Source organism: Vombatus ursinus, unplaced genomic scaffold (assembly GCF_900497805.2).
Source record: "Vombatus ursinus unplaced genomic scaffold, bare-nosed wombat genome assembly UNPS02014804.1, whole genome shotgun sequence".
NCBI lineage: Eukaryota > Metazoa > Chordata > Mammalia > Diprotodontia > Vombatidae > Vombatus > Vombatus ursinus.
In genome coordinates, this window is record NW_020954582.1 from 8,561,596 (window position 1) to 8,577,955 (window position 16,360).

The following is a 16,360-nucleotide window of genomic DNA, read 5'->3' on the forward strand; positions in this document are numbered from 1 at the left end:
GTTCTTATCCCCAAAGAACTTCCATTCCTCTGGGTGGGTAGAAGATAGTATATACACAGATAAGCAAGTACAAATTACGTAGGTAATGAGTATAAAATAATTTCAGCTAATGCTTGGTAGGTCAGGGAAGGCTTCTTGTAGGAGGTGACATGAGCTCAGTGAGTTAGGTATTCCAAGAGGCAAGGGCAAAGAGAGAGAACATAGAGAGGTAGGAGGTGAAATGTCTTGTAAGCAGAACAGCAAGCAGATCACTTGGACAGGAACGTAGAGTATGTGAGAAGGAATAATGGGAAATCGTCTAGAAAGAGAATTTGGAGTCAGGCAGTGAAGGGTTTAAGTGACCAACAAATCATCTTCTATTTTATCCTAGAGATAATAGGGAGTCACTAAAACTTCTTGAGCAGGGTAGTGTCATGATGTTAAAAATATCAGAACGATGCTTTGGCAGCTATGTGGAGGATGGATTGGATTGGCAAGAAAGATGTTGAAGATAGAAGACCAATGAGTCTCTTGCCTAATATTGTTCAAGCAAAAGGCAGAAAAGGCCTAGAATCCAGTAGGCTTATAGCTGCAGCAATGGGAAAAGGGGATGGGTGCAAGAGGTGTCATGTTAGTAGAGTCAATAAAGCTTGGCAAATGATTAGATGTGGGAGTGGAGGTGAGGGAACAGTTAGGATGACTCAAAAGGTGTGAGCTGGGTTGACTGGAAGGATAGTTGTACCCTCAGCAGAAACCAGGACTTTAGAAAGAGGTTTGATTTAGAGGTAAAGACGAAGTATTCTGTTTTGTACGTGGTGAGTTTGAGAATCTTATGGGAAATCCAGGTGAAGTTGTCCATCACGTGGATGGTCACGTAGGTGTGGAGCTCAGGAGAGAGATGAAGACTTAGATCGGGGGGTCATCTGCACAGAGATGGGGAAGGAAAGGTTTAAATAAGCATTTTGTAGCACTCAATATGTACCAGGCTCTGTGCTAAGCACTTTATATTCTCAACTCTGTAAGAGAGGTGTTGTTATAATCCTCATTTTATAGATGAGGAAACTGAGGTAGACAGAGGTCAAGCGACTTGCCCAGGGTCATACAGTTAGTAAGTGTCTGAAGATGGGTTTGAATTCATGTCTTCCTGACCCCAGGCCCAGAACTCTGGGTACTGTGGCACCCTCTGGCTCCCATAAAGCTGATAATAATTACTAAGCATACAGAGAAAGAAGAGGATCGAGGACAGAGCTCTAGGGTCTATCCACGCATGGACATGGCACATGATGGATGACCCAGCAAAGGATCACAGGATCGTGGATTTCCATCTGGATGGCAGCTCATCAAGACCATCTAGTTCAACCGTTCATTTTACAGAGAAGGAAAAGATGTGACTTCTCCAAGATTACATAAGTAGCAAGCATCAGAGATAGGATTTGAACTCAGGTGCTCTTAATCTGTATCTCACTGTCTTCCTCCAACCCAATATGTCAGGGGGCATGACAGAAGATACCTTCCAAACTAGAGAGGGCTAGAGATGCAGTGTGCTCTAGTGCAGATCCAGGTTTCCACACCTAGAGGAAGATAGCTGGTGTGAGAAAGGAAAGATCAAATATGAAGTGGTGTGTTAACAACTGGATGTGACCTTTTAGGGGACAATAGGAGGAGAGGGCAGGGTAAGATAGGAATTTGGGATGCACATGGATGAAGCAGATGTAGAGGAGGTAGAGATGGGCTATTTGGGGAAGGGAGTCTTTGGCCTAAAGCATCCTTCTGCTCTTCATCATGGATTTGGAAAGCAGTAAGAGAGAGCTTGCTGGTCATTCTTAACCTCGTGGTATCACCACTCTCAGTTATTTAGAAAAAAAAAACTTTATACAATTAGAATGGGAATGGCTCAGATCAACTTGAAAGGGACCTAGTCTTGGCTCCATCTTTAATGGTGACTTTGGGACAATCTGGGCCTCAGCTTTCCCATTTCCAAGAACAACCAACTAAAGAAATCAAATTTAGGTCAGATAGTTTTCATGAGGCAATAACATAAATGAATTAAATTCAGATATAAGTATATTAAATACAAGATATTATTAGGATTTAGCTGGAAAGCCAACTTTTAGGGTGAACTTTTACTAGTCATAAAACACACTGTGATGGTGACAGTGGTTTTGGAAAGAATTCTTATCCCTCTATAGTTACACCTTCTGCAAAGGCCAGCAGAAGAATGAACATATTTTAAAATTATAATTTAAATGACAAAAGATAAAAGAGTTGAAAGCGGGTCTATTTAGACTATTAGACCTGACACATCTGAACATAACTGGAAATAAACAATTAAGAAATGGAGTAGACATTGTCTTTCTATGATGTTTTCATTCTGAATAGATCAAACACTTTGTGAAGTCTCCCTCTACTGCTTTGGGGAAAAATGGAAATTTTACAGATGGAAAAAATGAATACAAATAGACCTCAAATTCATTTAAGAAATGAATTCTTTAAAAATATTAAAAATTCTTTAAAAATATTAATGAATTCTTTAAAAATATTAAAATGAGGCAGGGTTGTCCAATGGAAAAAAAAAACATTGGATCCACCAGTGTCTACCAGGTCAATCTCTTATAATAATGCCTACAATATGATAATATTTATACTTCTATTTATGACAAATATTCTTCATTATCATATTTAATAAAAACTGGATATACCTCCCCCAAAGCAGGACCAGTCTTACCATTATTTTTTTGAAAGAATGGGGTGATAGGAGGAAGTTGGATCCATGGGATATTTTGCAAATTTCAAGTGGGGAGTACAGTGAAATGCCCAAGGACCCTTACTTTTTATTATCCTTATAAGTGTACCAGAGCTCGATTGAGCCTATTTTCAACTAAAATACAGCAACCATGGCAATGATGATGACTATTGCTCCTACCTCCCATTGCTGTCCACTTTAAAGCTCACAAAGATTTGTCCTCACTATGACCCTCATAAATAGGTGATGACAGTATGTTCATCCCTGTCTTACAGATGAGGAAACTAAAGAACAGGGAGTCTTTCCCTGTAGACACACAGCCAGAGAGGGTTGGAGCTAATATTGTCAAGAAGCACCTGACTCAAGGCACCAAACTCTTGAATACAATCCAACCTTATAATACAGTCAACACATGGTATTGTGGAAAATAATGAACTTTAAACTTGCTATGGCAAATCTGGCCATCTCATGGAAATGAATTTTCCCACAGTCTCCTGACACGTTAGTATAGGGTGGGAAGTCTATAAAATAACTTCTAAGGATCTGATGTCACTGCCATGAGAGTGGCCCGCATGCTAATATTTACCTTCTCACTTAAAAGCCCACACAAGTTCTACCAACACTATCTGCAGTGCACAGTCACAACTATGGAGGTGTCCTGATGCCACAGTGCCAGGCTCGGATCAGTGCCACCGTCTCTTTTGGGAGATGGGCACGTCAGACAAATGATTGGGTTAGCACCACAATCTAACTGGCCCCACACAGGTAGTGGCTGATACAGGACAGTCAGACATCTATACTTTTAAACCTCTAGGTATGTACCTGGACTTGGTGGTTTAGGGAGCTAAATTTACAAGTTCAGTTGTATATTGAAGCTCTGAGGTGTTATTAAAGAAAACTTGTTGTTAATACAGAAAATTTGGCATCAGTGGCTCTGGATATTAAAAAAAAGGATTCTACTGTATCGTGCTTCTTTTTGTTAGGTAACATTTAGCAACTATTTATTATAAAGGCAGAAGTGCTATGAAGCCACAAAGTACAGACCAGACATTACAATGAATCGCACAAGGGTCCAGGGTCTCTGTTATCAATTTGAATAGATTACCTTTTTAGTAATCGTGTCCGGAGGTACATCCCGCCTCCCAAGTGGATAGGGGTTCCACTGGCCACTGGGAGATACATCTTCTTGTCCATTGTCTAGAATGTTGCTTTGCTGGGACGGGGTCTATTGTAAAAACGGTATGGCAGTCTTAATTGATGTAACAGAATTTTAAAGACTTTTTTGAAATGAGTGCCAAATTGTTATGGCAAAATTAATTTTGGTTTAATTGCAGAACCATATTTAACCTGAATTTGAAATATGATTATATTCTATTTACTGGCTAAGGACCTCAAAATGACTGCCTTAGGTGGCAGCACTGAAAACACATTTCTATGACAACCTCCATTTGTATTGGTTCCTGAACAGATTTGGAAACCTTATTCTACATTATTCATAGTAGACAAAATAAAAAAAAAATCACAGCCAAACTCATCAAAAGTTATAGTACTTTAGAAAACATATTTAAAACTTAGTTTGTCTTTTTAGCATTATCTTACTACTAACAGTAGAAATCAAAACTTTTATGTTATAATCAAACATCTTACCATAATCCATGAACTCCAAGCAGCTAACCTATGCCAAATGGTGTAGGACTGTGCCAGTGCCAAGGCCATAGGATGCTAGGCTTCTATTTCGCACCATATTGAGGTGGTGTCAGTACTAACAATGAGCAAGATGGAGCATCTTGGGACATTGTCCATTGCTTCAAATAGGAGATTAAATCATTTTCAAGAATGTAATAAAAATGTTATGCTACTGAAAACAGGTAAAATAGGTCATAAAAATGGACTGAACACAATGTTATTTAATTGATTTATATAAATCATATTATATTTCTTTAATTAAAGATTAAATAATTATTTTGTTCTAGTCTGATGCCTTGTTGTTATTGTTGATACCTAGTGATCCTTCAGTGAATACAGCAATGATCTCACCCCTGCCACACCTCCTTCCTCTCAGCCAGTTCTGTATGTGTTTCTAAAAGCCATGTCCAGAAGGAATGGAACTGGCAGCTATATACAAAACTAATTATAGAGTCTGCGCTCAAATCTGAGAGACGTCCATAAAAGAGTGTCTTGGAAAGAGAATTTACCTCTTTCTCTCTTGCACTACTAGATATAGCAAATTATCTCTAATCCTAAAAAATGGAAAATTAGACTGATTCTTTCTCTCTCTCTCTCTCTCTCCCACACACACACACACACACACCCCCCTAACCTATATATAGAACTCCCAGTTAGTAAACTCCCTCTAGCAATGCAGATCAGTAACTTCTGTGCAATTTATACTCTTAAAGAGTTGCCCAGGTCACCAAGAAGTTGAGTAGCTTGAGCCTAGGTCTTCCTGACTCCAAGGGCAGCTTTCTACCTACTCTACCACTCCTTGGACTGATGTATTTCTAAAAGGATTGTAACTGATTAATTGTTAATTTTACTAATGTATATTTGAAATGTGAATCTTTTTTTTTTGGGTTCCCATTCTGAGTAATTTCTATGGCATGGATAAGTAGCATTCTATTTACATGCATTTTGCCTCAAAAATATTTTGTACAATTATTGTACCAATGAAATTAACACATGAACACTAATGAAGCATCGTAGGTAGGGTCTTAATGGTGAATAAAAAAGTCTCTAGATTCTCCACTTTTGCTCATCCCATGTTCCATATATGGAAATCCTAAGCATATACTCCTTTAATAAGCCCACCTAAGAGTTATTTTTTTTAAATCCACAATGACATTTAATAAAAGAAAGGAAGTGAAAGAAAGCATACTCTTAGTTAAGTCAATATTTATGTTTAGTTTGTTTGAAAAAAAATCACATGTACTTGAGTTCTCTCAATGACGTTTTTCCCTCAAGAATAATACGTAGCCCTTTATTCAGTGTTCATCAGCACTTGGTTCCCTTCCTTTATATTTCTAGTCTTTACTTCCTCTGGACCGAGAGCTTTTCATATATGCTATTATATATGTGTACACAATTCCCCTAAGTATACCCTTTGTAGCTACTCAGAAGAATATTAGAAGTGAGAAGTTAAAATACAGGGCATCCCAAATGTCTTGGTGTGGGGCTTTAGAACAGCATGAAGACTTTTGGAACTTTTGTTCCAAACTTTTTGTTGTTTTTTTTGGAACTTTTGTACGATAGACTTTGCTCTTCCACTCTTTTCATATTCTTTTCGTTTTCATGTCTGTCGATCAAATCTGGATAATGCATATTCTTTTGGCTAGGTGGTAGAATGTAGCATTGTACAAAATTGTCTGAATAATTCAATAAAGCATCCCTCCTTTCTGATCCTCCCACTTGGGGTGGTTTCATCTCTCCTTATAATCACTGAGCTAATTATATTCCTACCTTGCTTTGTTTAGCTGCATTGACATTGTTTCTATAGGAGAGTGAGACAGTTATCACATAATGTAAAAATCCCTAAAAAGTGAAAAAAGATTAATGAAGGAACCTCTAAACCCATGATAATCCAGGCCTTTTGTTGGTTTATAAATAGCTCAGGTCTTTCCCCCACCCCCAAACCAGAATAATAGATTTAATGCACATTCTTCTCTGTTTCTAAGACTGAGTGAGAAAAGTAGTTAGGCACTTTTTTTTTTTTTTGATGAGGCAATGGGTTTAAGTGACTTGCCCAGGGTCACAGCTAGTAAGTGTCAAGTGTCTGAGGCCAGATTTGAACTCAGGTCCTCCCAGGCAAATTTTAAAAATACTTTTGCTGACTATCAAAACTAAAGGAGTTCTCTGAAAGAAATCTCTTTTATCAATACCAAGAAGGTGGTATTTTTGTAAGCTAGTCACATTCATTGTAGATTTTCAAGAAAAGCCAAACAAACCCCAATGAAACAGAAAACGTTGTTGCTCTTGTGTGAAAGAAGGGAGAACTAACCACTTGAGGCTTATTTGCCAAAATTGGACGGGCTGCTTTTGAAAGGCAAACCTTTGACCCAGACTTGTTGAATTAGATTGAAATGAAAGTGGCCCACCTGGTAAGCCAGAGGAACATTTCTAAATATACAACAGCCAAATAGACCCAATGAGTTTGAGAAGTCTGAGTTGCTTTTGTGCATTGTTGCTTGGGGGAAAGGCCTAAAGCCAGGCAGAGATGGTGTGAGAAATTATATTGTAACACTCTGGACCCAACATTTGTCTGCGTGTCTGAAATGAAATGAGGTTTATTTTCTCAACTGAATAAAATCAACCAAATATGAAAGAAGACATGGTCAAATGTATCAAAACCAATCCCTTGGATTCTAGGTATGGGGGGAAAACCCTCTCATTTCAAAATAATTTAGAGAAGGCTAATTTAATTTGAGGGAAGATTCTGAATTATGGACAATTTGATAAGAATGCACTATTTTGGAGTACAGGGTTCATGGGACCTCTTTCAATGAAGACTGGACTATAATTTGGAATGGGTGCCCTGAATACAAGCAGATGTCGCCCAGAGTTCTTAAGGATAGCTGACCTACTCACGTAAACACCCGACTCTGAAATCTCACACTATTCTTTAACTTAGTAACTTTTGCACAGCCAATGCAGAGAGAGCCTTGTGTCTAGCTTCTGTCTAGCTCATCACAAAACTCCAATTTGAGTTTCTCGCTTCTGCACCCATCTGGTCAAAGTCAGCATTTCACCAAGGATGGGAAAAGTGCCCTCTAGTGTCCCCTTCACTGGCATCAACCTTCCTGTCTGTTTGGCTTTAGAATATGAGGATTTAGTCAGATGGATATGCTAAATGCCATTTTTTATAATTCTTCATGAAAGATAGGTAATAAAAAAATAAATGGAGCAAAATTTATACAGAGTATAGCCATGAATTTCCCTGAAAGATTTTGTAATTCACGGTATTATGACGTGACTAAACCCACACTAAATTTGATCCCTACCGAAAACTGATATCATTTGCTTGGATCCAATTACATTTAAAAAAAATTTATGAATAATTTATGCTGCACAGTAGTTTTCTTATGCAGAAATTGAAACTGTTGTTATCTAATAAAAGTCAGTAAAAAATTTTGACACATGCAGGATGTGTAACCAAATCTGAATGACTGTTTCATTTTCATTCTCATATATGTACTGCATAAATAATATAAAGTAATGTATAAATGTGTGTACTATATAAATAATGCAGCAACTACACAAATAGATTGATCCTAATTCAGAAATAGCTTTTTACAAGGTAATTAACTCATTTAGTTTTATAATTAAGTAGACATTTTTGAAGAAACTTGGGAAAACTTATGTCAAATGAAGATTTAAGACCTTCTTTGAAGAGTTTTACACTAGCTTTGTTTAGGAATATTTTTCCAGTGGTTAAACTACTTTGCATTTGTGATTAAGATACATTAGGAAGCTTCATGAACTCTATTAGACATACTATTTTCAAATTCAGTGAAGTAGAGATTGATAGCATTGATTCAGATATGGAGACATTTTGCAAAACAGTGCAAAGGTCTTCTGATTAACCACGTGTGTACTGAATTCTCCAGTTTGCCCTTTAGCCATAGAAAGCTGTGACCCTGTCCTGAGAGTCTTTCTAGGCCCTGCTCAGTGCAGTTAGCTCGTGGGCACTCAGAAAATGCACAGCAAAGTTAATGCCCCTGAAATGAACTGATTAGGAAGGCGAATTTGTTTGAATGAGTCATAGATTGTAGCCCCAATAGTGGATTTTGGGGGGATTATCAAAAGTGTAACTCTATGTCTCTCTCCATACATACCTCCCCATTCTTAGCCTCCCTGCTCCTTTCTTCAACATATTATATCTACTTCTACTAATACAGATACTGAAGGGTTGACTCTATGACAGTCTGAGCCAGTCTCTTAATATTTGAATGATTCCTGGCTTTTAAATTAATGTTACTTTTGAAGATACCTCTTGGGGGTCATGACTGTATGCTATCAGATACCTGAACAGGCCCTGAAATATCCTAGGTAAGCATCACTTCAGATACAGAACATCTTTAAGGTATATAATAATTCATGCTGAGGTAATTCTTTAGAGTCCCCTGCAGGACATTTGATAGTTAAAGTTCCTATCTGGAGCACCTAATGAAAAGCCAGAAAATAACAGACACTGATGGGCTTTGGCCCAGAATGTCTTACAATAATTCACACATGTTCTTTACCTTCTGTGGCAGAGAGCATCCCCTCTATGGACCTATTCTGAAGGGCTGCAAAACCACAGAATTTTCAAAGACCCCCAAGATCTCACTTTGGAAAGACTCTGGCCATTGAACCTACCCTGTGCCTGAAGCAGCATTTCCTCCAAAGTGTTCTTGGTGACTGAGCTTTCAGCTTCCACCTGAAGACCTTGAATTTGGAGGAACCCAACCCTCAAAGGAAACCTCTTCTACATTCGGGAAGCCCTAATTATCAAGAAGTTTTTCCTAACATTGGCCCAGATCTGCTTCTCTGTAACTTCTATCCCTGAGTCCTAATCCCTGAGACAGCCAGAAGGGATCATGTGGTCTAGTCCTCTCACTTTACAGATGAGGAAACTGGGGCTCTGAGACATGAACTGCTACATCTCTGGGAAGGGGCAGTGCTGGAATTAGAACCTAGGTTACCTGAGCAACGCCTTTCCTACCAAGCGACAATGTCACACCGGGCACATCATTTCCCAGGTTACTATATAATCCTTGTCTTAAACTAATTAACTGAAAACACATTTTTAATCCACCTGTGCTCCCAGAGTGCATCATCAACAAAAGCTAAAACTCTATCTCAAAAATAAAATAAAAGGACCTCAAAGCGACACACAAAGCCACATGAGCCGTTCAATCCAAAAAGCAAGGTTGTCAGCTGGGAACTGACAGCCAGCTGGTCCAACGGCAGGGCCTGCTCCCATCAGGCATATCGGCCCTGATGCTTTTTGGACAGTGGAGGAGCACCAAAGAAACACAAGGCGTCGTTACGAGTTGAGAACATGAGGGAACAAAGAACGTTAACTAGCTTTGGAGACACTGGCCCATCAAGGTTGGTCCATACTTACATGCTGGAGAGGTAGCTGTTGGTGTGTTTGGTTCTCAAACTGAGACTTAGTCTGCAAGTTTAAAGTCATGCTTCTCCCTGCATGCACGGCCGAAAACCCTCCAGAGTGCAGCATGCCAAGGTTAACTGTGGCGTGTTTGTAAGCAGCATTCTAAGTAGAGGAAATAATCACGTGACAGGGAGTGGACACATGCTTAGGAACACATTATTACACGAACATGTCTAAGTTCTTAAAGTGTAAGTTTTCGGCCCGCCGACAAGAAGCCGTTTCTCGAAACATGCACTGGATTAGACGGAAGCTTACAAGTAACAGTGTTAGTTATACACAGAATGAAAACCATCCAAAACTACGGCAAAGACAGAAAGCAAACACAACTCATCTTGCTGTACACTGGCTGATCACTGTTGATGGCATAAAATTATCTTTCGAAAACTGTGGTTGTGCCCATTCTGACCCACTGTTGTTTATCTGTGGCACAACACATTAATTTAACAAATTCCAACCACAGTGGAATCCCAATTTTATCACTTAGAAATAATGCTAGAGATTTCTCAGTAATGAAACTATCGTACAAATATTTTTTAAAACCCCAATTTGTAATTATGACTTAAACTGAGAAAATTGGACAGGCTAAAATGAACAGTCATAATTATCCTAGTGTCTAGAGACCCAACAAGTCAGTTAGTGAATCCCCAAGCACTGAGTAGGCACTACGCATGAGGCAGGCACAGTGCCAAGAAGGGGGATACAAAGAAAGGTGAAAAACCAATGAGAACAATCGGTATTTAAAAAAAAAGTCAGTTCAACTGACTGAATCACCACTTGTCTGACAGAATTTTTGATTAAATTAAAATAGTCAAATTCATCACAGCCTTTCTTTGTCCTTTCAATCTTCTTTTGCAGCGGGCTACACTGAGCCAAGGAAAGGGCCGAGTCAAGTAGAACTATCAAACAACTCTATCATTTTGGGACTAGGACATTGCTTAGCTCATTCCCCTAACTTGATCGTTGAGGAAACTGAGACCCATAAGGACTAAGCAATTTATTAGTGGTCACAGAAAGAGTTAATGTCAGATGCGGCATAAGAGAGATCATGTTGGCTAATTCCTAGAGCAATTCTCTCTCCACTGGTGCACATCTTTCTGATTTTTCTTCCCATAAAATTATATGAACTTACACGGAAGTAGAGGAATGGAACTCTGCTTCTTAGTAGGGGGACTCTGACTCACTGAGTTGTAAAAGTCATTTATCCACAAATTAACATCTCACAGCAAAATACATATGCACGTGTTCCGGAAATCAGAAATGTTGCTTGTCTCTCAAGGAGTAAATCTAAAGTATTTCAGGCACTGGAATATTCCTTTTAAAATGCTGACATTTTAAGGATTCTCTCAGGAAACAGCACCAGGCCTGATTTAATAAGGATGCACCAGTAAGAGCAAATGAGATCAAAGATGTAGCGTTAGAAGGGTCCTCTACCTCTGAGGTCTGAAGCCCCTCAGGTGACCAGTGGCTTGTGTGAGGTGGTAAAGGGAGTGAGCAGGAAGGAAAGCCTGGATTGAAATTCCATCCTCATGCCAAGTCTTGCACGTGCTGCCCTGCACCTCAGGGACCTTACCACTCCATCTGCAGATGGGGTCACTTCAAACTGTTTTCTTATTTAGAGTCACAGAAGTCAATCATGTTTAGTCGTTTCATCCATTTTTTCTTAATAAAATGTTCAGAACTATATACATATGATTTGGAACTTGAAATGCTAATTCTGATGGTGAAATTCTGAAAAATGTCACTATTGAAGTAATAATCCTTAACATCAAAGTTTCATTGAACTCCAAAATGAAAATATAATCTAGTTATAATACACTAATATATGAGGAGTCTCGAAGGCTACTAAAGTCTAAATCTGCACTAAGACTTCTGGGTACCTTGTATGAAAATATTTTATCTCAGATAATTTCTTCTACCCAGTCATTTTTAATGTCATCACTTCAAAATTGAAATGAACAAGACAGGGTATTCACAGGGATGCAAAACAGCTTATTTGAGTGTGAATGATTCCTTAGTTGCCATAATTCCTTTTTCAAGAAGGAGCACTTATAAAAAGTGTTTTAACTTCTGTCCTTAACAACTGTTGTGTGGTTAGGGGTGGGGAGAAGACAAGGGATTGAAAGGAACAGGTAAATGTCAAAAGATGTTGACTCTTCATTCTATGGCTAAGCAGAAGGAAAAGCAAGGTTTGGGGTTGGGCTTGGGATTTATTTCTGTAGCTCCCCTTCCAAGGAAAACAGTGATTCTCCACCTCCTGGGATGTTGTTCCGCAGCTAGGAGGACCAGAACTTCAGAAATTCTCTTTGTTGCAAAATGGACAAAGAGCTCTGGAATGTGATCATCAGGGCTCATTCTAGAGACCTGGATGAATTTCAGGGGACGCACACTATGGTTCTGCTGTGACCTTGCCATAGAGGGAATTCTGAGGATCATGGATGCCTCAGAATGCACTTCAGAGAAGAGCTTGAATTACATTGCTTGGAATTAATTAAGCATCTTTAGGAACAAGGTGGGTAGCCTGGGTAGCATGGTTGTTCCGTGGCTCATGGTGTGGCTTATTTAGATGGAGGAGTAAGAGGGAGAAGGTAATTGTTCCTGGCCACCAGGACTTGGGATGCCTTTGCATCACCTGAAGCATTTCAGTGTCTTAGAACTAAAGGAGACGCTGCTGAAAACTGTCTCTATGCTAGTTACTTCGAAGAAAATCAGGTTTATGGAAGATAACACAAAGAGTGAGTGTGAGATTCATGCTCACTAACAAGAAGCGTTATACTAGATCAACAGAAAATGTCTATTTAGTCAGCTCTTCCCTGAATGGGGCAGATTGTCGAGTAGTCTGTTTCCTCTCCATTCACGTCCCTATTTCCACTCCTCAGGTCCCTGCTGATCCTAGATAATATCACCCTTATTATTCATCGGAAGTTCTAGCTGTGAAATCAGGGGCAACAATGTTTGGGATCACAAAGGCTTTTTGTTATTTGTTTTCATTCCCCTTCCTATCACCCCCGGATAACTGAACGCTACTCGATTCATTCAAAAGTAATATTGAAAAATTTCTTAGGATCTTTCTCTGTTATTTGTCTTACTTTGTTAACATGTATAGTTGTGTCTACAAATCCAAATAACATCCAAATAATGCTGTATTCTGTGGCTCAAAACATTTTTTCTCTCCATGTTATCTGTCTACATTGAGTCAAGAAAGGATTTATTTGAGATAAGGCAGGGTCAGAACATGTCCTATCAACAGATTTAGTCTGAAAACCTCCCTTTAATTTGAATGAGCATACCTATTTGAAACAGTCATTTTGATGACATATTTGATAAGGCAAACTGATTCCCACATTGAAAAAAATGAATTCCCAAAGACCTATCTCCTCTTTCTTCTCCCTGACAAAAACCTCTGGTTTTCACATAGCCATGACACAAATGGTACAAAATACCACAATGACTTTAAAAGAATTAACTCTGAAAACATGAGATCCAAAATTAAGGAACTATATCATAAAGGCTGTGGGCCATACTCTTCTAGTCTACAGTCTAAAATAGAGTAAGCGAAATAGCCGCCATTTTCGAGGTTTAACAATTTTCAACGAGTAACTGAAACTAAGCCAAGGAAAACAAGAGATCTTTTTCTTTTTTTCAAATGAACAAACAAAACAAACCAAAACAAACCAACCCCTTTAAGTATCTTTCAGTAGAGAACACCTATAGGGACCTACGCTGAAAATAAACAATTAGAACCCCATGAAATACTTCTCTCACTTCATTAATTTCTATAGAATAAAACATCATATTTCTCCCAGATCGATTTTAATTTCTAAGACGAAGTGATTTTCAGCAGTTCCTTAGCAAAGCTGAATCTCTTAAATCACACTATAAGGCACCTTTTGTTGTGGCTTCATACTTGACTGAATCTGGATGAATTTTCTTATTTACTGTAATGTGCACGCTAATTTCTAAGTTTCTAATCTCAAAGAATCATCGTTTATTTTTGTTGACTTAAAAAAATTGGATCCAAATATTTCCTTCTATATAAAACCAACAATGCAATTTTTGAAAAAAGAAATGAAATGTGCAGGAGGCTACGGAATCTTGACTTCTTTCCCTACTTCCTGCTGTGATGCTTATTGTTCATTACAAGCAATAACTTAAGTAGTCCCATAGCTTTAACTAAGTACAAATTGGTCCCCAAAAATGGGCCTGATTTTTATATATAATTAGTCTACTGAGAAAAGGGTGAATGAAGTCATTACTGTTCATAGGTGTAATGACGCATTTTGGTCTATTAGGGCACCTTTTTGAGCCCTGGAAGAGGAATTGCACACTGGTGGCCTAAAAGAGACAACTCTTCAAAATGGAATGAAAGAATCATTGATCCCCCCCTCCCCCCAAGAGGACCAAGGCCAAATTTGGAAAATCACTGTCCCCAGAGGGTTGATGCTAATAGGTTATTTAAAAAAAATGTCATTGGTAACCTTTTGTGGTCATCTCCCCATTAACGCAAACACAGAGCAGATTTTGATCATCACTATTCAGTCATGTAGTTCATGCTTTACTACAAGTACTCAAAAATATGAAAATGTAAAACTAGAGGCACCGAGGATATTCTTACAGAGAAATGCCAAACATACCCTGTCTAACCTTCTAGCTTCTATATGTCTAAGCAGCTGTTGTCTCCAGTCTGCAGGCATTTTCCCACAGCTCTCCTCTCCCTTCCCAGGAGTGGGCCTTGGCTTTAAATCACTGTTATCTGACGGCTTGTCACCATAGTTACCCAAGTTATAGTCAGATGGTATCTTTTCCAAAAGAGCTGCCATAGTAGGCCTAGCTGAAACTGGTCTGGTTTGGGAGGCACCATAACTCTCTGTACTGTAGCTTCTTGCAGACAATGGCCGCCTTTGGGTAAGGTTTTTAACTGGAAAACTTCCCGCCTGGGCTTTCACTTCTTGATATGAAGGATGTTCATCTTCATACCTGCCATTCCTTTTGAGGAACTGGGATTCAGACACTGAGGCGCTGCTTTGGCGATCCAGAGCTCCTCTATATGGAGGCCTGCCATACCTATCACTCGGGGGCACTTCATGAGGCTCACTGACCCTTCTAAACATGGCCATTTCCGCGGAGCTTGCCAGAGAATCGGCTCTTCTTAGGAATCCTGCCCTGGAACCCTGGCTTGTGAACTGGGCATTGACGATCGCCTCCTCATTAACAGAAGGCTGAGAGAATGAGAACATGTGCTCTACGGGGGGATAGCCTCTGTAAGCTCTAGGACTGACCAGATCCTTCGCAATAGTTTTACCAGGTTGTGAAATATACTCAGGGTTCTGTTGGAAAGGGGGTGGCATCCTCTTTTCTGCTTTCACCTCTACTGCTCCTTGCGGATTGAAGCTTTGGTCAAACTGATAGACTTTCTTTGTCATAGAGGGCTTCTGTGGCGGCTGCCCCTTACTACTGCCGTAAGTCAACATCTCATCATCTAGCATTGGTACAGACTGACTACGAGACATACTGGACATGCCATGCTCTGGCACCATTATTTTATCTGGCCTTTCATGGCTCCCTAAGTGATCATTACCAGCTGCATAGTTTTCTAATGGTATGTTATAAACCTTATATGTACCAATGTCTATCTCATCAATACTTTGTGACTTTTTAAATTTATTGGACTTTATATCTTTCATCAATGGTGAAAGCCTCTCTGTGCTTTTGCTAATTGGAATCACACCTTTGGAAGACTCTGGGCGGCAGTGAATATGAGAAAAGACATTACTGAGATTCCTGTTCGCGTTGGAATCGTGATACTCCCAAGGTACTCCTGAAGAGAAAGGACTAGCTATTTCTGCTGGTTCTTTTATATGGTCTTTCCTTTCTGGCAAAGGGCTGGTGGTGGGGGTGGTCTCCAATTTAGAAGGAAAAGCTGTCCTGTCTTCAAAAGGGCTAGGGGTTCGGGTCCAATTCTGCCAAGGATTGGAAGGAGGCACTTCTGATTCAGGTGTGTGTCTATGTGTAGACTGTTCAAGTTCCAGGGGAATGCCAACTATCCTGTCTTGTCTAATCAAAGGCCGACGCCCATGAGCAGATGTACTTCTAGATTTAGAACTTAACAGAGGATTATTGTTGGCATTCTCTGCTGTGTTCTCCTCTGCAACGAACCCTGTGTTATCATAATGGGAGCCATCGTTCCAGTGATCGGCAAACGTTTCACTCATCGGACGCCTTTCAGGACGTGGGGGTAAGTTCCCTGGTGGCACAGGCTCACGCTGGCTGAGTAATGGCTTTGAGTCAATAGGCTGTGGAAAAGACTGGGTAATCCTGCAAAGCAGATAAAAAGAAGCAATGTTACAATGATAATCAGCTTGGTCTTTGTCAATGAATGAACAAGCAGTAGAAAATACCATCATACTGTATGTATAGAGTTGGTTGGCCATTCACTCAGGATAGGTGTAGAGATAGAAATGACCAACTATGAAAGTTGAAAGAACTTCTTT

The 16,360-nt window shown here is 39.4% G+C and overlaps 1 protein-coding gene across 4 annotated transcripts in view; it reads right to left on the reverse strand.

The window, feature by feature from the left end:
- Window positions 1-16,360, reverse strand: part of LRRC7 (leucine rich repeat containing 7) — a 589,282-nt gene that overhangs the window by 70,352 nt on the left and 502,570 nt on the right. For 3 of the 4 annotated variants that reach the window (XM_027873996.1, XM_027873991.1, XM_027873994.1), the window contains exons 21-23: window positions 14,504-16,184; window positions 9,825-9,974; window positions 3,828-3,947 (exon numbers count right to left, since the gene is read on the reverse strand). In XM_027873996.1, coding sequence (XP_027729797.1) covers window positions 3,828-3,947; window positions 9,825-9,974; window positions 14,504-16,184 — 1,951 coding nt within the window. The remainder of the gene's footprint in view (window positions 1-3,827; window positions 3,948-9,824; window positions 9,975-14,503; window positions 16,185-16,360) is intronic. The other variant, XM_027873992.1, reaches the window with a different exon arrangement.